We start from the raw sequence: 27231 nt of genomic DNA, 5'->3' as shown, positions 1-27231 counted from the left end.
TCAAGTATTCAGGTTAGATCTTCCTTTTAGGAGTCAATCTGGTGACTGCAATATTATAACGTACTTCCACAATTGATGCTTTCTGTGTTGCAGGGCTGGATTGATACTGTAAAACTCCAGGAATTGTTTTGCATTGTATGTAATGCTGCCTGCAGTTTAAGATGGATCAGTTGGTTAACAGACAACAGATGCATGAAGCTTAAATCACTCAAGTGGCAGAGAGCCTTCTTACTCTTCTGTGTACTGAGTGGGGAAAAAAGACATGCTGGAAAAAAAAACACTAAACCAAAGGAAACCTAGACATGCCTCTTGTTCATTCTTGTAGTCCTGGAGCTATGCACAGAAAAGCAAGACAAGGAGGAAAAGCTGCCCCATGTACCACTCCTTCCACATAGCCCTGCATCCCCTGTCGTAGTGTTGAGCCGCTGGCTGATGCCAAAGGGCGCATGGCTCTTCTCCTCCGTCTCCATCTCATTCCTGGAGCAGTGCTTCGTTAGATCAGCCTGGGCACCAAGCGGAAATGATCCCTGGTTTTCTTTAATTTCCCCAAGCATACCAACGCATTCACAACGAAAGGTGAGTGTGTTAGAGAATGAGACGGGAACAGGTTGTTGTTGATCATCTTCAGAATAAGTCCTGGCACAGGACTCATTAGGCTCTAATAATGACTGTAGTGGACATAGCCTTGCAATGTTCCTAACAGCATCCAAATACTATTTTCTCCTGACCAAAGGGAGACTCGTGATCCAAAGGAACACAGACTGTAGTGTCTAAGACGTCTAAGTTCTGGTGTCTCCAGAGCTTTATGCACGAGATCCTATGCTGCGATTAAAAATAAATGCTGACATATTTGTGCCAACTAGGCAGGCATTTAGATCTTAGGGCTACAGAAGCAGTTGGCTTTCAGCACAGTTTTAAAAACAAAGAAAAAGCCTACTTATTATTGGACAGTATTTCCAAAACGTTATTCTAATTGAAAGGAAAAAACGCGGTCACTGTTCGTTTGTTTAGTGTGCTTTTAATAAAAGCAAAGGAAATTAGACTTTTTTTTAAGGACCTCCTTATCCAATAGCTCAGGAATTTGTTTTTCAAGCCTGAGCACTGAGGCTTGATTCCTACATCTGCTGGAAAAAACCTGAACGCGCGCACACACACACACTCCTCCTCTCCCAGAACAGAATCACGGCCATTAAATGTAAGTGTATTACAGCACAGCATTTCCACCTCTGCTCTGTAAAATTTTGTTCTCATCTAGAGAACAGAATAGTGTCAACAGCAGAAATTGCAAATAATTTTTCCAAGAAATGTACGACAGCACAGTGGTTAAGTGCAATCCACTAGGAAATGGATAATGTAAATTCAAATTACAGAGGTAAACAAAAGAACTGAGTGCTGCTCTACCACGTCCTCCATCTACCGGTCCATTGACTGAATTTGACCTGAATTTTCACTTACAAAGGCAAAGCAAACTGAATCCCAAATCCAACTCTATTATATCATCATCACCTTGCACACGGAATGAAGAGTTTAAGAAATACGTACCTAAAAAAGACTCCTCATCCAAATAATAACCAAAAAAGGCACTAAAACTGTTTGCTCCTGATGCTAACTTCTCAGAATGCTTACTGGGAATACTAAGTGTGCTGAGTGAATGCGCTCATCAAGTTAGAAAAATCATGACAAATTTATTTAGGATTTCAATGTTTAGCTATAGGCACTTATTTAACTAAAGTACAATTTAATGTCTAAATTAAATAGGAAAAAAAAAAAAGTTCCTCCATCTCACTACTCGGTAGGTTTTTACAACTGTGACAAAACAGAAAACCAAACCCAGCAGAATTTCTAACTGTAAATTTGTTACAACTTTTTCAGAGATTTTCTTAAATGTATGCAAGTGTTTATGGTTGATTTTGTTACTGGATGGAAGATTTAAAGAAAGTTAAACCTTTTTTGTTTATCTGAAAAAGAAATTTAAAAAATAGGCTTTTTAAAATAAATGAAGTCTTAAAAAGACTCTGTAATATATCTAAGACTATTTCATTTTGATCCTACTCCTTTCATGTTTTATGAATATAAAGTTTTCACACCAAAATTACTTCTGAACCTGTCTCAAGTTCTAGAGACATTCTGTTGGTCGACTGTCTTAATTTCTAGTGTTTTTCAAAAAGTAGAGGTCCATCTCTGCCTTTCCTCTTCCCTTCTCCCTTTTTCATTCATTTCGACAAATGCAGATCCTCCAATCTAAACAACATTGCATCAAAAACATTCCCCACTTCCGTGCGCCTGATACAGTCCATCCTATCTTCCAAGCACTTGTGCTCCTTTCAAAGCAACTCGACTTTACAACATTTACTTTAGAAATTCCTAGCATATTCTTCTGCACCTTCAAGGCTGACACAGACACTCAAAACTTCACGGGACCAATGATTTAAATGAAAACAATGTTCTCCTTATAAAGCAAAGGATTCTTCAGCTCTCACCCAAGGGTTTGCCGTGAAACCAAAGGATCTTTTTTTCTGGATTCGACATCACAACTGGAGAATCGGTGGAAAATGGAAAACAAAGGTCAGGCACATTTCCTGCTGCTGCTCCTTGTCTCACAAGAGAAAGGACAACACTTGCTATTCTCTTGAATCACAAACTTGTTAATGAAGAGGTGAAAATTAATTTCTTACAGGTAACTTTGCATCTCTAAGAAGTGGATACGTTCAGCCATTTTGTCCTTAAAAAACAGCTTGCACCCATCTCACCAAAATCCATTTTTTTTTTGCAAAAGCCTGTTCTTTCACACCAAGCACTGTACCAGTGTAACCCCCCGTTAGCATGCATAATGATTGCTGCTTGCTGGCATAATTGCCTGACAAACAGTCCTGAGATTAGAAACAGGTAAATTTATCAACTTTGATAATAAATTAGGCAACAGACACCACTAGTGGACACCACAGAGCCGTCTTTGCTGCTGCATTATCAATCTGGAAGTGAGCAGAATATATGTTTGCTACCCTCACGTGGCTTTTGACAGGTAATGGTGTTAAACTGACCACTCCCATCACCTGCTGTTTTTCTTTGGGTTAGTGGCAGAAGGAAGAGTGGTGGTGATAAAATCCCAACACACCCCAATAATCGTGCAGCTCCGAGACCTCAGTGAAACATCTCTAGGATCCCTAGGCCACATCTAGGGATATTTCTCTCTCTTCCCTTAGCTTCCTAGAAATTTAATTTGTATCTCTCATCGGTACTTACTCGACAGTGTTATTCTAAATAGGAAATCTCAGCCAGGAAAATGAAAAAGCACAAATAAAGCACTTCTTCCCAGTTTTACAGCAGACATTTGGCTGTCTGCCAAGCCCTGCTTCAGGGTTATGCAAATGCATTTACTCTTCTTTATCAGTAGCCAAAATATCATCACTCTTGTAAAGTGACATCTGCAAGATCTGATCCATTCTTCAGGTGAATGGCAGCAAATATGCTGCACAATGGAACAAGGAAGGCATTAACATGGGGTGTTTTTAGGGAGTTGTTGTCAGGGGTGTTTATCAGTGACACTAGAGCCCTGAAATTAAACACAGGTTGGATTTTATGATGGATTTTAGGTTTGGGTTTTAGGTTTCCAAGTTCAAGCTACGTGGCTACAAGTAATAACAAGGGGTTTTGTTTGTTTGTGTGTGTGTGGTTTGGTTTTAAAACAGATCTTTTATCCCCTATGGAATCTATGGATTTTCCTCTTGTATATTGGCTTACTAAGAAAAAAGGATGGGTTAGCCTCAGCTGAGACACAGCCCCAACAAAAAAGGTCTGACAGGACTGTAAAAAGTCTGCTAATGGAGCTGTATGCTCCCAAATAGGGGACTGGATCAGCTAAAAAGAAAGGAAGGAAAAGGAAGGAAAAAAGGATGAGGGAAGAAGACATCTTGATCACCGGTAGAGAAACTGAAATTTAACCTTCTGGGACCTTCTGCTCTGTCATCCAGAAGTTCAATGTATTACTCACACAGCAGTGAAATGAAGAGCAAAGTATGAAAACGGTGTCTTCCGTTCCCCATTCCTACAGCAAATGTACCACTGAGAGTGTGAGGGCTGAGACGGTGAAAGTTTAACAAGTCAGTATTCCCTATCCAGAGCCACTGATAAGGAACGAGATACAAGGCAGAAAAGCAGCTAACACATGTTAACGTACATAAACCTGCTGCGGATTTCACAGTACCATAAATCACAAGTAACTCCAGTAAAGTCAAGCAGCTACATGAGCATAAAATCTGTATATTTAGAATCAGCATATATTAGAGACTAGTAATAAAGTCAAGATGTTAGAAACTGCTGCAACAGTTCACAAATCTTGACTTTTTTCCAAGCAATAAAAAATATGTACTTTGCTACAGATGTAATAGGAGGAGGTAGCAAATAGGCTAGAATGTATATTTGCACCTCAGTATGTGTGCAAAAATGTATCTGACATAAACAGGGGCAGCGACTTGGACAAAAAATAACCCCTTATCTCTCCAATTTGAATTTGTGCAGGCACCAGGCGCTATAGATTACCGAGAAAGATCGATTTCTGCAAAATTCAGGAGCAGGATTTTCCAAGAACTTCTAAGAAGTTCTTCAAAAATCTTACTTCTGACTTTCTCAGAACTCAATCAATTCCACAGTAATCTATAGCTCCTGGCATCTGCCCAAATTCAATCTAAAGTCAAATGGCAGAGCTCAGATAACTTACATTTAAATGCAAGAAATGGAGAGAATAAATCTTTCCATTATTTGCTGTACATTATTGTAACCTTCACACATGAATTACAGTAAGGCAACCTGTATAGACTACGGAAAACTGTTAGCTAAAACACATGAGGATAGAAATCAACAACCACCACCAAAGAAAGAAATGCAAGTCACGAATCTTGTATCAGTCTCACAAACATGAAGGCTCCTCAAAAGCAGGAGACAATCATGGCTTTGCTCACTGATCTATCTGTCCAAGAAATATCTTCTAGTAAATTTGCAAGTCCTTTTCAGGTTTACACTTCTCAATTTATTCAGTGTTGATTTGTAAGAACGAAGGAGTTTAAGCTGATGTTATTTTAGCCTCTTCAGCCAAATATATGCAGTAGGTGATTGAAAATGAAACCTTTCCATGTTCAGCACCTCCCTCTCCTACAGTTATAGTGGGAAGTGATATGTATATAACTCCATTTCCTTGAGGTTTCCTCAAAACAACAAAAAACAGAAGAGAAATACTAAAAACATAAAATGAATTAAACAGTCACGAATCACAGAAGCATGCAAAATATTCCGGGGATGCTAGCTTCACAAGAAGGGAATTAAATCAAAAAGCAGACTGCAAAGAAAACACATAAAAATTTGCATTTAAAACTCGGAAAGGCAAGTACACTCGCGGTGTGGCCGTGAAAAGCAGCAGCATATGAAAGAAAGGACATCAAAGATGAGGCCCTTACCTCAGCACGACATTTTTGCCATCGCTCCTCACGCACCTGACCGGCCTGCTCTGATAACCGACCTGCACCTCCCGGGCGTGATGGTGGGCTTTATGGCCTTCGAGCCAGGACACGCTCGGCTCTCCAGAGTCTGCACCAAAATCCAGCACGGCTCTCCCAGCCATGCTCACGTCCTCATGATGGGGCAGCCTGCACTCGCCCCAGGGCCCCACCTTGAGGCTGTAGGTGTGCTCCTCCTCCCCGAGGGGACAGGCGGCCATTTCGCAGAGCCTTGACTCTGTCAGGTTGGGGCACGGGGCACCCCCGTACAGCGGGGGAGCGACAACGGCACGTGTCCGGTGCCTCATGGTCCTGGTGCAGCCCCCACCGCACTGGGACCAGGCGGAGAAGTCAGAGACGACGCAGTCCCGCGGGCACGGCACCAGGCAGGCCTGCTCGAGGGGCGGCCGGGGTGCGAGATGCTCGCAGATCTCGCTGGCGACGGTGCTCCTGTTCAGCTTCTGGAGGCAGCGGGCGCTGCGGCGCTGCAGGCCGTGCTGTGCTGTGACGCAGGCCCCGGCCTCACCGCCGGGCACGCAGGTGCCCCATCCCGAAACCTCCCACTCAAACAGCTCCAGGTGCCAGTCGCAGACCTTAAAGCACCGCCGCTGGCTTTCGGGCTTCTCCTTCTGGTCGCAGTTCGCGTGGTGGGACGTCCAGCCCTCAGTGTGGGTGCACCAGACGGCCCGGCTGCGAGTGCCCCCCGAACCGCAGTCACCCACGCATCGGCCCCAGTGACCTGCAAAAGAAGAGGGTTGAGCCATGCCAGGCCAGAAATCTCACCCAACAACAGCAAAACCGTGCTCTGGAATCCATTACGAAGTGAATAACTGTCAGCTAGTCCCTAAAACTGGCTAAATGTTTGCGAAGGCCCACAAGCCACATCTCCTCCCCATGTACTCACATCACAGGATGCCAACTGCTCCCCAACAGTTGGAAAAAAATTTTGCCTTCCAATGGCCCACAACATCTCAAATTAAAGACAGGCCAGGCACATTTCTGCAGCAGTAAAATGCCCCCCAAAGCCTGAGGAAATATGAATATTTAATTCCGCTTGTACAAATGAGTATAAAAAGGATCATAAAGGAACAATAATCTAATAGGAAAAGAAAGTCAAGTTAGATAAGAGGAAAACATTCTTAATAGAGCAATTAGTCAATGGAATAAACTGCTCTGGGAAGGAGCTGAATCATCATCTGTGGTGATAAAACGGTGAGGATAAATACTATGGAAATAAAAGCACACGCTTAATAGGAGTTCAAAATGGAGGAACTGCCTTTACATTACAGCGTAAATACTACAGAACAGGTCCCGCAGGGCGCTGCTTTGCGAGCCCAGCCCCATATAGCAGAAAAGGCTCCTCATGTGCTTCAACTTCTAAATTACCCTGGGAAGTACCTCGAGCAAGTCGTCCCTGTTTGCAGTACACGGCACTATAGATGAGGACATAGCTAGTCATTCAGCAAGAGAAACGAAATCAAAATTAAACCCACGAATCTCATTTTCAGTTCTGGAGCACACTAACATACTTATGTAACTGTATGAATGTTATTTAAGGATTTGCAAGTGAACTTAAATCAGACAAGGCTAAATAGAAAGATTTTTGTCTAAAAATATTATTCCACAAAAATCCACCTAGAACACAAAATAATCTAAGGGCTATAAAGTACAGAATTGCTTTCAAAATGAGAAGAAAAAGTAGTGGAAAGCACTCAGGCTGAATCTTAACATATTAAAGGGATTTTGATGATCGTGTCTCAAGAGGGTTTCATCTCATTCCTAAGTTTAAAAACTTTCCTGTACCCCGTAATGGAACCATTTCACTGGGTAAGAACGTTGCATATGTAATCCACACTTCAAAGTGCAAAAACTTCTGTATTATTATTTTTTTCATAGCAGAAAATGAACTTACAATAAATAGGTCAATTTATATTAAGAAATGTTACTCCAGACAAGTTTTTTTTAATTGATTTTTAAAACTACCAGAATCATTACATGCTTACACTAAGAAAACAAACACATAAAAACAAAACAGCCCCCATAATGGCTGCAATTATAACACCATGTATTTCATCTAGCTGATAATGCTTTTGTAGGTAAACCTGTTGTTTTTTTCTTTATGGACAGAGAGGACTGAATCTTCCAGAATCAGGGCCTTGATATTATGATAATAAATAAATAAATAAATGTCCTTTTATTTTCCATAGTTAGTAAAAGAGGGAAAGTAAATACTTTGGGTATAACCAAGACTATCCTACAACACATCCTGCATGGGGACTTCGGAGCAATGCAGAAACATCAATACAAATCTTGAAGAACCTCACTGAGCTACCACTGTTGACTCTCCTCTGGCATCACCAGTCCTGACTGTACAGATTTTTAGTGACTAGAGGTTACTACAGATCTCCCCAGAGCTGCCTCAGGAGCTTTGGAGGCACGTGTGGAGCACAGTCTGGCCAGTCAGGTGGACGGCGATGCCACCTTTTGGTGCACCATTTGTTGCCAGCGCCCTGCAGCCCAACGGCTGTGATTACAAAGCAGAGACCCAGGAGATGTCCCTTTGGTGGCTGCTTTTCCTCTCTCATCCTCCAGGTTATGACTGCCACTCTATCCTGAGTCTGACACCTCCTCTTGTGGTCAAAAGGCAGCAAGCAAGATGGATTTTCAGAGTCATCGGGGTTTAGACATCTCCAGCTTTTGATAAATCCAGTCTTCAGGCTATGTGAAAAGCCCTTGTCCCTTTTGTGTCTGTATTTCACACCAAAAGATATCAGTGCTAGGTAAGGACTCAGCAGTGACACATCTTGAATGGGAAAACACAGCAGCAAATTAAACTGTACACCACAAACTGTACTGTACTAATTATAGTTAGTTACCATTGACTTTCACTATAATTAAATGGGCTTAAAAACTGAAGATAAAAAAAAAAGATATTATGCTTTTGAAGTTCAGATACATGAAGAAGTCTATTGACAATTTGAATGTCTGTTCTTGATATGTCATTTTGACTTAAAAGACTACTCCAATAAAATGCCAAGATTCAAAAACAGTCATCAGATTATGTATATGCTGTCATCTTACTAAAAACAGGAGTTAAAAATCAAAACTCAAGTACTAGGTGGCTTTACTGTATCATGAGTTTATCTCAACACTTCTCTGAAGCAGCTTTACAAAGACAATTTCTTTTATTTTTTGATATCTGGACGTTTCAGTGCAGGAAATGTCTATTTTTTCACAAGTTTGTTTTTAAAGCCAAAATTCATGAGCAATATTGTTTCACTTCAGCTTAGTGCATAACAACGTTTTGCTCACAAATCGTTTGGAACACACTATGCCAATTTAGGATTTACTACTTACTTCTTAGGACAGGAGAATTTAAAATCTATATTCCTCTACATCAAAATACCACTAAAAAACTCCATATAGTAATAAAAAGCAGTTGAAGAAGGCTGGCCAAATTACACTCACCAAACGTACCACTACTCTTTCACCATTGCACAAAACTCATCTCTTTGGTACTGCTGCTTTCCTGGGTATTGCTCAAGAACTGTTCTGTGTAATAGCTACAGGTCTACCAGTCCCAACATTAACAGGATAGATAGATATGCAGCAGAAGCCTTAGGAAGAAGTGACCTTTACTTAATGTCAGATGTGAATTTAGAAAGAAAAATTACAAAAAAAAAGAAAGGACTCATAAGCAATTACATTATCATTAGACACATCACAATTTGCAATTATTCTCTGGCAAACATGCTAAAAATATAGCCCATTAGACCACTCTTGGCATACCAAAAATAAGCATGAAAAAATAAGGGCGAAAAATCAGATGCAAATCCCATTACTGCAGATGTTTCTTCACTTCCGATGATCTCTTCAGGACACAGCAGTAAACTTATCCTCAATGTTTCATTGCTTAGTTGAATATCCTGTTCAGTAGCTTAACTGAGGATATAAATACCTCCCAGTCAATAGTCTGCTTTGTAATTAGTATTTAAGCTTTTTTTTAGAGGAGCCACGTTAAATTTACACCTTCCTTGAAATAAATCTGAGTCAATTAGAAGGAACATCTCAGCAGAACATGAATAACAGTATTAACAATATTTTATTAAAAACTCACTAGAACTTATGCATCAAAGGCTAGAACTTTAAAAAGATGCATTACAATTCCCAGCCTTGAATGGGAGGCCACTGGTAATTAAAGCAGAAGACTAAATAAAATGAAATCTATTTCACGGTGAACAGCCTATGGGAAGTACAAAAAGACGAAGACAAAACATAGACATTGTCCATCTCCTAACCACTGTAACCTAATCAAATAGTGGGCAGACCCATGGTCTCACACCACCATCAAAAAGTAACATTTTTTGCCCATCTAGGAGCAAAGGCCTCCAAATTCAAGAAGGCAAATGTTCAAGAAAAGATGAAAACTGCAACAAAAATGTCCAAGACAAAACAAGTCTTGATGCTCCTCCAGAAACACTCCGCTGAAACCCAAGTGCAGTAAGAAAAAAAGTGTATGGCCACATATGTGGCTGATGATTATGTTCTGTAAGCAACATCTCAGGAAGTCCAGGAAGAAAACTGAAGAGAAAGTCTATCAAATCACTATTTCCAAAAATAAAAAAAAAAGGCAACAAAAAAAAGGACAAAAAAAAAAAGACATCCCACCACCTCATACAGGACATCTGTAACACTACGGGATGATAATGATATGATAGCAATTAATAAATTCAATCTTATGAAGAAAAAACACCACCTTGTTCTGTTGGCCATCTTTTATCCAACAGAAAGATAACCATATAATTAGCCCAAAGAGCTTCTCTAATGCTGTTAGAAGCAAGCAATATAGCACTGCAATTATATTTTATTTCATGTAGTGGGCCCTGATTTGCTTTTCCTGCCTGCAAGACCTACCTACAATTATGCAATAATTATGTCTGAAAGGATACAGTAGCATCTGCTCTTTGACACACGGGTCACAAAAGCATAAGGCAAGCAGGCTATTCAGACAATAATTACATATTACAGACAAAATGAAACACAACTAAGTATCAAATCTCAAATAGATATCCCAATAAGAGTTGCTTAATAAGTATGTTATTGCTTAATAAGGACTGGTACAATAATTATGCTGTGTTTAATGTGACATTTAGCTTAATTGCAACCATTTCACCATCTGAGAATTCATTGAATAAGCATCTTCCACAATTATTCTGTCCCTGTAGCTATGTACTAATTTGCAAACTTAGGACAAGATTAGCAATCAGTTAAGTAGAGTACTGTGTTAGCAATTTCTTTCTAACAGGCAACAGATATTTTCCAAGTCCCATCTGATACACAGAACATTGAAAGAACTCAAAAAAAAAAAAAAAAAAAAAGACTAACAGTGGTATAGTCCTCCACATGAATTGAATTTCCTACATAAAAAAAAAAGCTTTGTCTTTTAGTTTAAGTATAAAATTTAAGAGCAGTTGTTGTAGACCCTGCCAGTTTATATTTAAACAGAACATACTAATTCTTAGTGTAGATAAAGATCCCTGAGTATCAGAACAGAGAGGTGTGATGTCCTTAAAGCCTAGCTGAGGAATAACGCCACCAGATGCGATTGTAACCCCCCTTTCAAGAAAAATGTGTAATTTTTAATGTGACTTGGATGTATATTTATTTATCATGAGCCAAACTGTTAAAAATCATACGAACTACCACATTTTCTCACCACTGAATTCATTTTAGGCATGATAAAAAGGCATTTGACAAAATGCCACAAAATATTTTTTTTAATTATTTCAACAAAGATCTTACTATGCTGATGAAAGTCACATCACTTGTATTTGTACTCTCTCCATGTCGGTGTATTCAGTCCACTTTCATCTTTTCTTGTAGAACGATGAGACTTAAATATTTGTGGCACAGACCTGCTCTGTACAGAGCCTGACACCAGACTTGATATGTTTAACTACTTTATACTACAAAGTAATATTAAGCAAAGCTATTGTTTGCATAACTGCCTACTTCCCTGCTTTCTGGAAGAGCCCTCCTGTATGCCTGCCCTGCATTGAATGCCACATTTCAACCAAAATACAGCTTTTCTTCCTCACCTGTACTTAACTATCTCAGTAGTTTTGCTATATATTATTAACAGCAATTCAGTAAAATGCTTTCTCTAACACTTCATATGAAAGATGCTATACAAAACAAGTCTATTGTAATATTTGCAATGTATCACACATGGCAGAGAAAATTCCTCTGATTCCTGTGATTAATTTTAAATATCTGCAGCACTTTTTTAAACTTTCATGACCTACACAAATGAGTACCTCAGCTGCTCAGTTATTCATCTTACTTACATCTGAATAAAAGCGAAGCTTAGTGACTTATAGCCAGGCAGCATTTTGTTCCAATTTTACATTTCAGGTTTTTGCCTTATTATCCACATGCGGTAACACTCAAGACACACTCCAGCAAGTAAGACATTGTACAGCAGAATGTAATGAACACTGTTGTTTATGAAAATTCAGTGATTTACTAACCCCTTGGCACTTGAAGGCAGGACTTCTCAATATTAAGCACTAATGTAAACTGTGTTAGCTGAGCTACTCAATCATGTGCCCACACCCTGGAGATAGCCCAAGGAAAAATATTCTTTTCTTTCAACTCTCAGCTTTTAAAGGAAAAAAAAAAAAAAACACATTGCAATACATTACTGAAACACCCGTTCGACATATTTTGAGGGTTATGTGAAAACAGATATCTTGTCTTGGTAGCAACTGACATTAGGAGATGAGGTCATAATGTATATAAATGTAAGTATACTATAAAAACAAAAAGTATAAAGAGATGTTACTAGCAAATTACAACTACGTGTATTATACCGTGCATACAATTAAAAACATCTCAGTTCTGGATTAGAGAGTTGCAATAAAACTTTAACATTTTTAAAATTCTAAAGCATGAAAACCAATCCTTTTTAACCAAAATAATCTTAATAAGGTGTTTCTAAATGTAACCTTAACAGAAAGTGCAACTGAAAAATGTTTCTTCAGCTGCTCCACCTTGACTTTGAGGCTTACATTCCCCAAGGGGAACTGAGTCCTCCCTCTGAAAATGACCAAGAATCAATACAGCAGCGGTAATGCAGCATCTCCCACCCCACAGCCTGCACTACAAAGCTGCCTGGAGGCAATGCCTGCAAACAAACCCCTCCAGGGCTTCTCCCTAGCTGGGCTGCCAAGGCAAGGAAGGGCGAGCAGGCTCCTGCAGGGCAGCCCGGCAGGTCTGCCAAGCACTTGCAAGCACCAGCGCAGCTGCACAGGTTCAGGACAACCTGCACTGGTCACTGGCACCTCCTCCATGACTATACCTAAAACTTCTCTCCAGTCCATAGAAAGCACAATCTAAGAGGTCTATATGAGGTCTTCCCCTCACTGCCCTCCTCACAAACGGTCACTCCAAGTGGTTCTTCTGGCACGCAAAGCCCAGGCTTCATTCCAGATCCACCCTCTTACTAACAGCCCAGCGATGGGTAGGGCTGCTACAGAGGCAGCACACGGCTCTAGAAGAGGCCAGCCCATCCACATCTCCACAATAAACTTTGCCAAACAATTTAAAGATCAGCATCAGTGGTTTTCTACTGGAATCAAATCAGGAAATTCGCTGTCAATGTCTTATTGCTCTGAGACAGAGCCTCGGTGGAAAACAGCTGAGGAGGAAACACTGGCAGTGGTTCAACATCTGCATGGGATTTGAGCTCCGATACAAAGAGAATTCTTGTATTAGTTCTGCAATAATTCATTACTTGGCAAACACCAAAAATACTTCCATCCCTTCTTCTGAATTTTGACATCTGCATTTTCTAATTTTCTTATTCTTTCGTGAAGCTTAAAGTATACTTGTTTTTTGAAATAATAACAAAGTTCTGATATTCAAAATGTTAAGAAAAAAAAAATCCACACAATTGTCTCACAGAAAGGAATTGTGAAAACACCGAACACACCAATCTGCATACCCGCAAAACCTTTCTGATGCTCTGCTGAAGTACCAGAATTTACTTCACATGTACATAAACACGGGAAATTGTGTATCTGTCTCCAGACATCATTTTAAGGGAGAAATGTATTTTTTCTCCTTGGCTTTGTGCCCTTCTCAAATTACATATTTTATGACCCACTACAGCACAGAAGTCATCATACTTTTTCAGATACTATATCGTATTTTTTCAATCACTAAGCCATGATAAAGGAACCAAAATGCAGCATTGGGCCCTGAGGTGCCACACTGGGTCAACCCATGCACGGAAGGCCGCAGGTATGAGCACGTCTGCCACCCAAAGAGGAAAATTCCTCATTTCCCCATTCCACAGCTGCAAAGCAGGTTAAATTCTGCTTGTTAATTCTGTTGGGGGATTGGGTTTTTTCTCCCTTGTAACAAAAAGTTCAACTGATGTTTTGTGGTAGTGTGAAACTCAGTTAATACATCAGGATGAGAACATACTTCAGCTGCATATTGAAAATCAGCAACAACAATGAAAATACAATATGTATTTATGCATAAATACCTTCTCAACTGTATGGACCAGACAATCATTACTCTGAACAAGCTAGCATTATAGAAGAGCTATACAATGGGCAGGATTTCCCATGCTGCTCAAACTACTACTAATTAGTATTTCTGCAAAGATGGAGAACACTGATGGTAGCAATCCCAGGTGGTATAATTAAATCACAGAACAGCTGAGGTTGGAAGGGACCTCAGGAGATGATCTGGTCCAACCTCCCTGCTCAAGTAGGGCCCAACACAGCACATTACCTAGGGCTGTGTCCAGACAGCTTTTGAGTATCTCCAGGGAAGGAGACCTCTCTGGGCAACCTGTGCCACTGCTCACTCACCCTCGTGCAAAGAAGCTTTTCCTCATGTTCAGACAGAACTTCTTGTGTTGCAGTTTGTGCCCATTGCCTCGTCCTGTCGCTGGACACCACTGAGAAGAGTCTGGGCCCATCCTCTTGACACCCTCCCTTCAGATACTTATACACATTGATCAGATCCCCCCTGAGCCTTCTCTTATCCAGGCTGAACAGGCCCAGCTCCCCCAGCCTTTCCTCATGAGAGATACTCCAGTCCCTTCATCACCCTAGCAGCTCCTTCCTCCAGTAGCTCCATGTCCCTCTGGTACCGGGGAGCCCAGAGCTGGACACAGCACTGCAGGTGAGGCCTCACCAGGGCTGAGGTGAGGGGCAGGATCACCTCCCTCAACCTGCTGGCAAAGCTCTTCCGAATGCACCTCAGGATGCCACTGGCCTTCTTGGCCACAAGGGCCCATCACCGGCTCATGGTCAACTTGTCCCCCAGGTCCTTCTCTGCAGAGCTCCTTTCCAGCAGGTCAGTGGCCAGCCTGTGCTGCTGGATGGGTTTATTCCTCCCCAGGTGCAGGACCCTGCACTTGCCTTTGTTGAATGTCAAGAGGTCCCATCTCTGCCCATCTCTCCAGCCTGTCGAGGTCCCTCTGAATGGCAGCATGGCACTCTGGGCTTCCAGCCGCTCCTCCCAGCTCTGTGTCATCAGCAGACTTGCTGAGGAGGTACCCTACCCGTTATCCAAGTCACTGATGAATAAGCCGAACAATTCTGCATCCAGTATTGACCCCTGGGGGACACCGCTAGCTACAGGCCTCCAACTAGACTCTGTGCCACTGGGAGCTGCCATGCAGCCAGTTCTCAATCCATCTCACCACCACCTCATCCAGCCTGCACTTCCTGAGCTTGCCCATGAGGATGTCATGGGAGACGGTGTCAAAAGCCTTGCTGAAGTCCCGGGAGACAACATCCACTGCTCTCCCCTCGTCTCTCCAGCCAGTTGTCCCATCACAGAAAGCAATCGGGTTGGTTAAGCATGGTTAAGACATGGGAAACGTGCTATTTTTAAATGTGCACAATTTTATAAAGACTGGACAGAGGTCATTATAGAACTATAAACCTTCCTTTCTAGTGGTCATTTTCCCTCTTTTTTTTTTTTTAATTTACAGTCCACATTTAACTATCCACTTTTAATTAACTATTATTAAATTTCCATTACCCTTGACACCCTTCTTAAAGGCACCAAGTTCTAGGAAAAAAAAATACTTCAGGAAAGTGCAATACTTAGAAAAAGCCGTGCAGGAATAAACAATTTAAACAGCTACACCAAAGTTTCAGAACGATAAGCATTCTCCAGCAGTAAATCAATCTGCTCATCCAGTAGCTCTTCTAAGCACAGGCTGCTGTCAGGAAGAAGGGCTGAGCTTTGAGCAGCATCCAATCAATCTAAGAGGGCCAAAGTGCTTAAGTTTCCAGACACCATAAAACCAGGATGAAGAGCTTTAAGATTCAAGTGATTCAAGTGATTTTTACTTCAGGGAAGAGTGACAGACATATAGCAATAAATAAATAAATAAATAAACACATCCCTAATAATGAAAAACAGGGAGAGGAGAGGGAGAGGAGAGGGAGAGGAGAGGGAGAGGAGAGGGAGAGGAGAGGGAGAGGAGAGGGAGAGGAGAGGGAGAGGAGAGGGAGAGGAGAGGGAGAGGAGGATAAGAAATACACTACTTTTCAAACTGAAGTAATTTCCTATCACATCATAAATTCAGCTTCTTGATTGCAAGGTCCAGGAGAACAGAATAACTAAAACACTCAAGTTTGCACTCAGGGAACATGATCACTTCGCCTTGTTCTGATTCACAGGTGTTAAGACTAGAAAAATCTTGGGACTCTTATGACAAGAATTACAAACTCTAAGCAAGCACAGCATATCTAGGTAGGTATGTCAAGAAAGAAATATGTCCCTCACATTTGGAGGCTGACTTTCCCAGGTATTGTTCCAAATGACTACACATGCAGGCGAGTGACAGCAAAGCACTGCCAGATTAAGATCACTGCATCAGGCTGGACCGAGATCTAGTTGTTTTTTTGTTGTTGTTTGTTTTAAACTAGCATTTTATATCTGCTCACTGCCTGGAGAGCAGGACATGGCACACAGCTACATCCAATCCAGAGAAACAGACCCTCTGCTGCAATGCTTCTCTGCAAACACACCTCCCATGCAAGAACAACAAAAGCTACACAGGGTAATAAAGCATTACAACATAAAGAGCAATTTTTTATTTGCTTGTTTGTTTTAATTTTGTTTTTTCTTTTCCAGTTCTTAGATTCCCTGGGGCAAAAGCCAGCAATGCTCTAAGTATAAACAGAGAAGAGAGTACTGTAGTGTTGGCCATAAATCTGCGTCAGTAAATTAACACGAGTCCAAGCCTTCTGAGCACTGCAGCGGGCAGAGTGTTAACCCAAGGTCCCAGGGTGGGAATAAGCACATTTAGGGGAAGGGAAAGGTTGTTGTTGGCTTGTTTGGTTTGGTTGGTTTTCTAATAACTACACTGCTGAAATAAAGAAACCTGAAAATAGAACTTCAGTTCCAAAGAGGATTTATTCAAACATCAAGTCATGCACCCAAATTATTCAGAGGTCAGAATACTACTACTGGCAGATTGCCTTTTCACAGATGTTTTGCTTATGTTATTCTGAATTTGTAGCAGTTACATATTTCTGAATAGTCTTCAGCTATCACTGAAAGTTTAACAGGCATGCACCTTTACACACATTTTCAGAAACTTCAGCACAAGGTTACAACCAGGTCCTTGTAAATGTTTAAACATTTGAGAATATATACCCTGAGGATGACTTTGCTTAGCATACATCCATGTTTCCTGAAAACCACTGAAAGATGTGGCAGGGCGCATAGAGCACTCAGGAATTCTGCTCGGGCTGTTCAGTGTGCAGAGATGAACAAATCTTAACCTGGCAATCTGGCCACTGTTGCCATAAAAGATATCATGTTATGATTTTCTGAAGTAAAGGAATGCCAAGATGGAGAAGTATCAATTATGAGTGCACATCTGTTGTACGCATATTTTACGTCTGAACTTAAGCATCTGTTTTATCAGTTAGCCCACACTTTGTAACCGAAGATGTTTAGAAACAAATGTTTTTACACTTTAGTAATCATTTAACAAGGCCTCAGAAAATGTAGCCCCTTAATAGATTTAATTAACAGGTTAACGATGTGCATAGCATGCACACTCTCAAAAGCAAAGATTTCCACATTATGCTTGTTTCTGTTTCACAGAAGCAGCTTTCTGTAGAATATCTGTGCTAATGTAATTACACATCTGGTACTTCTGCTGCTTTCAATTGTAGAGATATTTATAAACAGTGCTACTAATTTACACAAGAGTACCACCTAAATGTTCTAATTTTTTACACTACAAATAAAGATATTTGCATGAAAATACAACTGGAAGGATTTTTCTTTTGTAGCTCTGAGTGGTTCTAGTGAATACATAAAATAATCATTTATCCTGCAGAATAGATCTAAGATTTACACTATTGCCAGAACTGTCTGTGAAACCCGCACATACTAAGCACTCAAGTTCACCTTTATATAAAAGGGTCAAGTACAAGTTTTTAGACATTTTTAAATTAAATATCAGCACTGGTAATCACCTTTGTTCCACTGTGTCACCAACACAGCAAAACTAATGGTTTACAATATCATTTCTTGGTGAAGTTCATTCATCATCTTCATTGTAACTGGGAAATGATTGAAAAAAGAACAACTCAGAATAATGGAAATCCCGCAGTATCTTTACTGGTATTGTCAAGAAAATATAGTGTTTATTAATTTAAATATGCTTCCAAGAAGATCACAAGTTCAAAGATGAGTCAAGAAGATAAAAAGCCATTCCTGCCTCAAGCTGCTTTCAGTTCAATTTAGGTCACATCTGGGTTCATCACAATAGCACCTGAAATCCCACAGTTTACTAAATATTGACAGAAGACGCTGCTCCTGTAAGTGTTTAATCAAATCAGCAGATGAGTCCCAAGTCCTGGAGGAGCATTACGAAAAGAGAAGCTATTATAAACAAACCTTTAAATACCTGTATGCTCAAGCTCAAAGCCTACCCACATGGGAGAAGATAAGCCAAGAAAAACACTCTTTTTCACTTAATATTTTAAGGCACATCTGATTAAGAAAAAGCTATTCGTTATTTGTTTAATAAAAGGAAAAGAATATGTGTACATGTGTGTAAATCTGCTACTCAATGTAAAAATCCATACACACTCATGCATATGCATACTGTTAGAAATTTATGTCCATCAAATTATCCCATTTCTCTCCCATTTTGGAATCAGTGTTCTCGTACTCCTTTGGTGCTACAGAATCTGTACCCGATGCATCAGAGGCGCGCAAAGTACCACGACTACCACGTCATGGAGTCAGACATACCACAGCCAGTTCCTCCTCCCTCTGAGAAGGCACTTCTGGTGTCTCGGAGGTCACGACAGAGGCTGTGGACGTGTGTGACAATTTGGTGATGGCAGACAACAGATAAAACACTCTTCAACTAATTTCTCCCCCCCACACACAGTTATCCAGACAGGCAGAGCAGGGAGAGATCTGAGGGGACAAGGACATAAAAACATTCAACTAATACTCCTGAACCACGGATTTCAGAGGGGTTTGGGGTTGCTGCTTTTGTATGAATGAGCTGTTTCCACATGAACCAGCTCATTAGCACGTCCCAGCTGGTTCATTAGCCAGCACAAGGAGATTCACTATCACCACGACAAATCGACAGCTACAAAAAGAGACTTCTTGAGAAACGGAGTGGGCTACCTGTCCTCCTCCAGAAAGAAATCCACCCCACAGTCTTCTCCCCAGGCAGATTTAAAGAACTGAAACTTCAGAGCAAACTTGGCATATCCATCCACAACCTCCAGCACTAAAAAGAGCTGCCTCACCCTCAACCAATGGAGACCGCCCAGCTGTATAAATTTGGTAGTTCTGCCAAGTAAGAAAATCTCTTTTTCCACTAAGGATACTAAAATAACTGCTATTAATTGAGTTTTCATTCCAGTGGGCATTCTTTAATTCAATCAAGCCACTTGGAAGTAGTCTATTAGAAATGCCTATTCCTTTCTTAGATTACCACAATAAACATTATTCAGAATATTCTGAAGTAAATAAAGCCCTTGGATTTGAAATCCTTTTAACGCTAAGCTATATATTTTATATATACAAATCAAAATGACTGTTGAATGGCAAAATCAATGAAGAAAAGGGAGCTAAGAAAAATGTAATCCATATTAATTACATATTAAAAACATTTACAGTCTATCCTATCTGAAGTTTAGAAATTTAAGATATTCAACATCTTTGAAAACTGGCCTTAAATTACTTCAGTTCTTTCTCAGATGACGAATGATTTTTAGTTAACAGCAGACCTCGATATTATTGCAGATATAAAGAAAATAAGGTCCAAAAAGAATAACGCAATGCAGAAACAATTAGATCTGGACTAACGATGATTAGACCCTTAGGATTCCAATTATACTAACAATAATTAATTGGTTACACTCGTACCTAAGGTGTGCTTCCTCTTTGCCCAAGAACAAGATTGTAAGCACAAGAAAAGCTTCACTGATGACCTGTTTTTCATCAGGCAGCCTTGTACATGCCCATTCAGATGTTCCCTCAGTGTCTTCCCCTCGGATCCTGCCCATGAGCTCTTCGCAGGCCTGTCACCCACCCGCAGCAGAGCTCCACACAAGGCACTGGTAACATGCTCTGTCACACGTTAATGCAGCAATTAGGTAGCAGTGAAAAGAACGTGATCAGAGAAAGCAAAATTTACGCAGGAGGCAGCAAGGGATGAGACTTATCAGGCAGGGATCCAACTCCTCCGTGGTGAAGTGCAGGAGAAGGGGCAGCTGACCTCGTCCCCGAGGCCCTGAAAGTTTTAAGTACATCTTTTCCACTGCAACCCTACGGAAAACATATCCAAATAAAAAGTATCTGTTTAAGAAGTCATGAGTGAAGAAAAGAGAAAAGGCAGCCCCATGGAAAAATATACTCTAGCAAAGATACCAGCCATCTCTGTATTTAGAAAACTTCCCCCTGTTACTGAGTATATCTGAAGTCAATTTACATAACAAAAGGACAAACTCTGGAAAAGCAAGGAAGCGAGAATTTACCTTACGAAACACCCACTTAAATTTTTACGAAGGATGGACCGTCTTTCTCAGTCAACGCACCTCTGTGGATTTGCATTCCCACAACTTCAGCCCAAAGTCCTATCGCTGCTGCAATTACACCAGGCAGAGGATCACATTCGCACCCAGCAGACGGAGCAGAGCACTGCACCAGAATGCTGATAGAAACACACGCGCCTGCTGTAGTGCAACATATTCAAATAGCTCATTCTCCAGAATAAATCAGCCTCAGACGTTCGTGTAAGTAGAAACACAGATGTAAGCCAAAGATATTTTGCATAAACCCTCTTAGTAAGATTCTTCCCACTTATTAGGTGCTGCAGTGCCTTAGAAAAACAAGTCCTCCGGAGCTCTCTCTGACTGCAAGGTTCAGTATCTCAGGTACTGATTTGTCTTCTGCACTAGAAACTATGGCATTTCAAATAATTTCATTCCACGTGTAATAACTGAAGAACACTATGCATAACAAAGATCCTTATGGTAGCAGCTGCTTTCATTTGTTTTTTAAATACTAACTAATCAGAGCATTTTATAAACTCTTCCTCAGATTACAACTATATAAAGCCCTTCACAAGCTTCATATGTGGATAAACCCACCCATAACGACAAGACTGTAAGGTATTTTACATTCATAATTTATTGGCAAACAGATTTTCCCCATCCAAATTTTAGAAGGGCTCAGAAGTACCTTTTTATGACCACCTAAAAAGACTCCTAAATCATGCAATTATAATGAAATTGTTTATATAAGCTACAATAAAATATTAATTCAGCATCAAGTACATAAATCAGCAACACACAGTAGTAACAACTGCAGATGTCAGCTGACCCTCCAGGATTACAGCATTCAACAGCTGGACTGTTGTATCAAGTCACTGGGTGCCAATCACATTGATAAAAGATGGGTGGTTTTACCGATCACGATGCATATGCTTCGCCCCAGGGAGGAAGAAGAACAGCTGCTACTTCCTGTAAAATCTTTCATATTTCCTTTCTTGAGGGAATTCAAACCTCAGCCAAATGAATTGGATGGGCAGGCAGGAGAATTCATTAATTTTTTCCTGTTTACTTTTATGTGCGCACTTTCTAGCTCAAGAAGAAAAACACTTTTACAAGACCAAATATTTTATCTACAACGTCCACGTTCTCAGCTCAGGGGGTTACCAGCAGCAGGACTTCCAGCCTTCGGTCACTCGATGTAAGCACTCATGGCACCATCTTCCCAAGGAGAAGACAGAGGGCCAAATTCTGGTCTCCATTATGCCAGGACCAATTCAAGGTGAGCAGAGTCACTCCACATTCCTACTCTGTCATCTAACTCTGTCCTACATTTTGGATGCTAAGCCAGTTGCTAAGTTTCCATGATGAACCTCAGTTTGCCAAGAAACACCTTAAGGAATGCCGTTGAATTTCTAAATGGGTATCAGACTGCTAAATAATTTCTAAGATGTCACAGGAAGAAAGTCGGTATTGACTTGGACTCACTTCCAACTGATGCCTAATCCATATTACAATAATAATATAAATGATCACCGAGGAGTGGTTACCATTGTGGTCAGATCACATGGCAGACAGGCGAGCTCAACCAATAAGTAAACTGTGAGGGAGAATGGTAAATGTGCTGATTATGTAAATGTAACTGTTTGAAGTCAAAGATGTGGGCCTGTATTTCACTGATAAAATGAGTAAAATAGAAAGAGAGACTGTGTAAGCAATTAAATTTAACTTTTTAATCAATAAAAGGGAAACTGGGACCTAAATCCACTTTATAGGATTTAGGAATCAAAGCCTTCATGCGACTCAAAAACAGCCATGATGCCCATTTAACTAGAGGGAGACTTATCGGAAGACAAAAATGTCACATACTGTCTTGATACTGCACACAAGAGAGCCATCTATCACCAGATCACGATAACCTGGTGGTAATGATGCTCCTGATCTTTAGATCTGGATGGCAGTCTTTGTAAATAAAGCTGTGCCTGCAGCAATCTTGATGGCAGCATCTCACAAGAATTTGACAGATGAGCCCACCTGTCCTCGTTAATGCTCTGGATTTGCTTTTTGTAGTTCCACTACTTCTCGAAGGATTCCAGAAATAGGAAGCATGTTGTGCCATTGAACTCGCACTTCATTTAAAAAAAATCCAAGGTTGGCAGATCTTCGGTTGGTATCAAGGTGTTCACATTTGCACAGCATCCGTTCTTCCACCTTGTCTCAGAGGAGGAGGCAACCCAAGCCATCACAGTGTCCCCACACTGAGTTGGACAGTCTTTTGGTTTCACTGCCACGTGCCAAATACAGAGTCCTAAATTTTTCTCTCTCCCCATCACTTAGTTGTCCTGCGTTGCCACTCAAAGATGGCACAACCTGCCACCAAGCACCAACTCCTCTTCTTTGCAAAACTTGTCTAAAATGTCAGTGGGTTCTATAAATGCTGCTTATGCCAAACTTCTATTTTCTTTACGCACAACCTGAACTGTTGCTCAATATTTTACCTTTCAAGGACAGCAGTCACATCCATTCATTTGTTTCCTAAAGCACCATATAATGTAACAGTTTTAATAAAAGAACTAAACGCTTTTACTGAAGATATTTTCATACCTGAAAAGAAACTGAAAATATACATATAAGATGGGATAAGTATATAAATGCATGTACAAATGTATTTACTGATGTGAGAATAACTGGAATATGAATTTACTACACACATGTGAAGCTGCAATGGTCAGGCTTCGTTCTAAAAAGCACAAAATAACTGCCGTCTGCAATGATGCCTTTGATAGTTCACTAATTAATGATCAAGATAGCATTTGCTTCGGAATAATTTTATGCTTTCATATGGATATCTTATTTGATTATATTATCACAGACTGTAGAAGTTTATTAGGGCCAATCATTTCTTAATGCAATTAAAATCCCAAGGGAACAATATGAAGTAATTTCTATTGGTAGAAATGATGAGAGCTCATAACCAAAAGGGAGCCTACTAGTCTACAGCAATTATCCCAAAATATAAATTAAAACAAACACGCATGAATATTTCAATAGGTTTTCCTGAATACCTGAGTTAAAACAAGCGGTAGGTGCTAAAAGTTGCAGAATGAGCTATCTTTAGACTCCTTCGAGCTCCTCAAATATTCACCTCTTTGGGGAACAGATTATGCAGCCTTTTCCTCTTCCTGGATGAAATCACCCATTCTCAAAATAGCTCTCTGTGCTATCGCCTCTGCTTCCCAACCACGTTAACACAACACCTCTAATTCTTTGTCTTTCACAACACTGTGACACTTCCTATTAAAATGAGCCTAAAAAACCATTTCTCCACAGCACAAATAATTATTTGTTCTTTCACCCAAAGGTATTAACATGAAGATTGGAGGGTAAAAGCAATAAGGACTCTACATGAATGGATTCTATGTACATACATCTTATCCTCTTCTTTTATATAGTTTTGAATACCTCTTACCTCCACCTCTGAGCTGGTAAAACAAATTATTCTGTTCCCAATTCTGTCATTCTCTCTCTCTATTGTCATCCTAAAGATGTTCCTTTTCTCTTTCTGCCCAGACAAGAGCCTTTCAGGTTTTAGTATGCTCTATACCCCAAGACCTGCTTAAGAAAAGTAATACATAGCACACTGATGGGTGCCAGAATATGATTTATTTCCTATTTCATACTTCCCCCACAGTTTACCCTGAGAACCTGAGTAATCACTGTGAGAATATCTTATCCTTGCCACTGTTTTAGTCCCATTTTCCCCCCTTAGAGCATCTTTTCATTTAACATCTTAATATTATAGTGTTCTAAAAATGTTAAATTTTGAGAAATAAATCTTTAGTAAGCCAATCTACATTGGATGGTTGTTTAAACAGCTGTTTCCAAACAACACAGACAGAATTCCACTGTTGCTTCCACCATTCACAACTTTTTAAGCATTTTGTAGTTCCATTAAGCGAGGTCCAGTAGCCAATATGCTGGACAAAACTTGGGGGGAAACTAACTAAAAAAAATACTACCTCTGAAGAAGATACATCGCATTTCCTTTGCACCGACATCAGAACAAACACAGACCTTAGAAAATTGACTCTGCAGGAGGAAAAACAGATCAGGAAAACACATCAGCTGCCACTGCCTAAGGTAAATAGTCTCTGTCTCTGGACTGCAACCCCAAGCTAATGGCCCCAGGCGTACAAAGCAGCACACTTCTGCTTGACTACGTGCACTAGGGGAGATTTTACACCAGCGACTGAGGACAGCTAGACATGGGCAGAGGCATTCAGGGAGCAAGGACAGCTTCACAGCCTTAAAATGCCCAATGGGAACCAAGAAACAGAATCAATAAAGAAGCAGAGTGGAAAAAGGTTGACTCCAATACAAATTGGCTTCCTCAGATCGTTCCTATGAATTACATAAGAGAAATTTCATAACTGTAAACTGTGACTGACAGTGAACTATTTTCCTAAGTACACTTAATAGTACAGAAGATACGCGTTTCCTCTTGTGTCAATATTCCACTGTGATAGCTTTTCTCTCGAGGCTTAGAGAAATCCATCCTCCTCTAATCCTGTTTTCCAGTGACAACTTAAGAGCTGAAACGGCAACAATTCCCCATTTCCAGTGCTAATTCACAAATTGCACAGACTTTTTCCCCCCACTCTTCTATCAACAGTGCTCAATATCCAGCTGGAGCACAAGTTTGAACTGTTGAGCCCAGGGGCTTCAGGGGCCAAAGAGGTAGCACAGATGGGTAGGAAGGGCAGGAAACCACTTCTTTTGAAATTATATGTTTGCTAATTTTTATTTCTGTTATTTGAAAAGAATATTACAGTCTTCTTGGATCAATGCTGCTCAGTTCAAGGCAGTGATGGGGAACATCTCCACACCTGCTGGACACCCAAGACTGGGCACCTTAGATTTACAGAACAGCAGCTCACTGTCATTGGAAATATACAGAGTAAATATTAATTTCAGATAGTTCTGCTTGTCTGAAAAAGAACACCAAGAAGCAAAGGCTTACACCAGTAAATCAGTATTGCCTCTGTTTGGTACTGTATTTGAAACAGCTAGTAGCCCCTATGAGCCTTTGCACTTGTAACAGCCTCTGGAACAGCCACTTGTGCTGTTAATTACAACACTTGACAACTATGAACTGCAAGAAATTAGAATCTTATTTAATGATTAAAATGTTTCAGCACTAAAAAAAATAGCATATACATATACACGTACATGTAATCTGATGAGACCTAAAAACAGGATACACACTCTCGATCTTCATGTACCAGGTAATTCTGTTTGGCAGATACTTTAATGGCAGGTAAGGTACTTGTTTTTTTCTCGTAATGATTGGTGCCAAAACAGAATACTATTTCATCCCAAAATGGAATACTATACAGCCTGATTCAATGCCTGTCAAAGTCACTAGAATGCTTAGCTATATTTGCTCTGTATTTTTAGGATAAAAAAAGAAAAGAAAATTCTATGCCAGCAGTATGACTCAAAGCCAATTAAACATTAGCACCTCAGGCATTTTCCTTCTGGTTTGATATGCAATTCCAAAAATGTAAGTTCAAAGGGAAGAGTTTCTTCAAGCCCACATTTGCCCAAATAACTTGTTCCCTATGAAATGGAAATCACTTTATCACCTCGTATTAGTGGGTGGTGTACAAACCAAAACAAACTAGTGTTTTCAAAAGGCAGAATATTATGTCTAAATGTCCTACATAGATATTCAGGAATTTGCATCTTACTATTGCCCTGCAATTTCACAGCACTTTTTTTCACGTATTTTCTGTGAACTGGCTTATGTGAGAGTGAAGATACATAAGGAGGAGCAATCACACATAACTTGCTTTTATTGGTGAAGTGTCACGACCTAGAGACGTGTCTGTAATACCTACTTGAGATATTAATGTAACATCAAAACACTACTGCTGACCTGATGGGGGTGGTATTCACACATTTGGATGGGCTGCAAGGGGCCCTAAAGGGAAAAGGTTCCCCCATTAATGGACTGCATCAACTATTGATGGTTTCTCCAGCAGCAAACAGAGCACCCAGGTCATGCCCACTCTTTTCCCCAGAGAAGCTTCCATTTCATCAACACAGACAGAGGTAAGGTCAAAGCTAGGCTTTCTGAAAACCCCTGGATTTTCCTGCTGTTTCAATAGGAATCTGTACCTTTAAGTCACTCCCAATTTAGGGCGGTATTTTAAAAAATATCTTGTAGGCATTAGGAGTACAAATCCTGTGTTTTTAAGGAGGGATATGCCATTAATTACCTGAGATGTTTTTAAGCCTTTAGCTGTCCCTGAAAAGTAAATGTTGAAATGTTCTTTTGGGCCACAAAATGCTGAAAACTGGGAAGATTCATAGGGATAGACAGGAAAAGACTTAATTCAACACAAGATAGAAAATCAGGTCAAAAAGTAAAAGCATGCACATGCCTTCATGTGCTGCCTTCTTAGCCTTTCCACGGCTCATAATAGTATTCACAGAACCAAGCACCAGATCACCTTGAATCTGGGTTTCAAATGCAATTTTCACCTCTGCTATTCCTCTGCTCTCCATCCACCCCCAATATTAAACTCTCAATTAAATAACACAGACTTCACCCACAGTCCATCCGTGGCAATGCCACTCTGTCTCTCTTTGCCCCTCAAAAA

The 27231-nt window shown here is 40.3% G+C and overlaps 1 protein-coding gene across 10 annotated transcripts in view; it reads right to left on the bottom strand.

Moving 5' to 3' along the window:
* Window positions 1-27231, bottom strand: part of THSD7B (thrombospondin type 1 domain containing 7B) — a 456617-nt gene that overhangs the window by 202541 nt on the left and 226845 nt on the right. For all 10 annotated transcript variants that reach the window (XM_080600715.1, XM_080600714.1, XM_080600720.1 and 7 more), the window contains one exon: window positions 5451-6228. In XM_080600715.1, the coding sequence (XP_080456841.1) occupies window positions 5451-6228 (778 nt within the window). The remainder of the gene's footprint in view (window positions 1-5450; window positions 6229-27231) is intronic.

The sequence above is a fragment of the Anser brachyrhynchus genome (genome assembly GCF_964034855.1).
Source record: "Anser brachyrhynchus genome assembly, chromosome: 7".
NCBI classification, from domain to species: domain Eukaryota; kingdom Metazoa; phylum Chordata; class Aves; order Anseriformes; family Anatidae; genus Anser; species Anser brachyrhynchus.
This window is presented reverse-complemented; position numbering and strand designations above follow the sequence as displayed.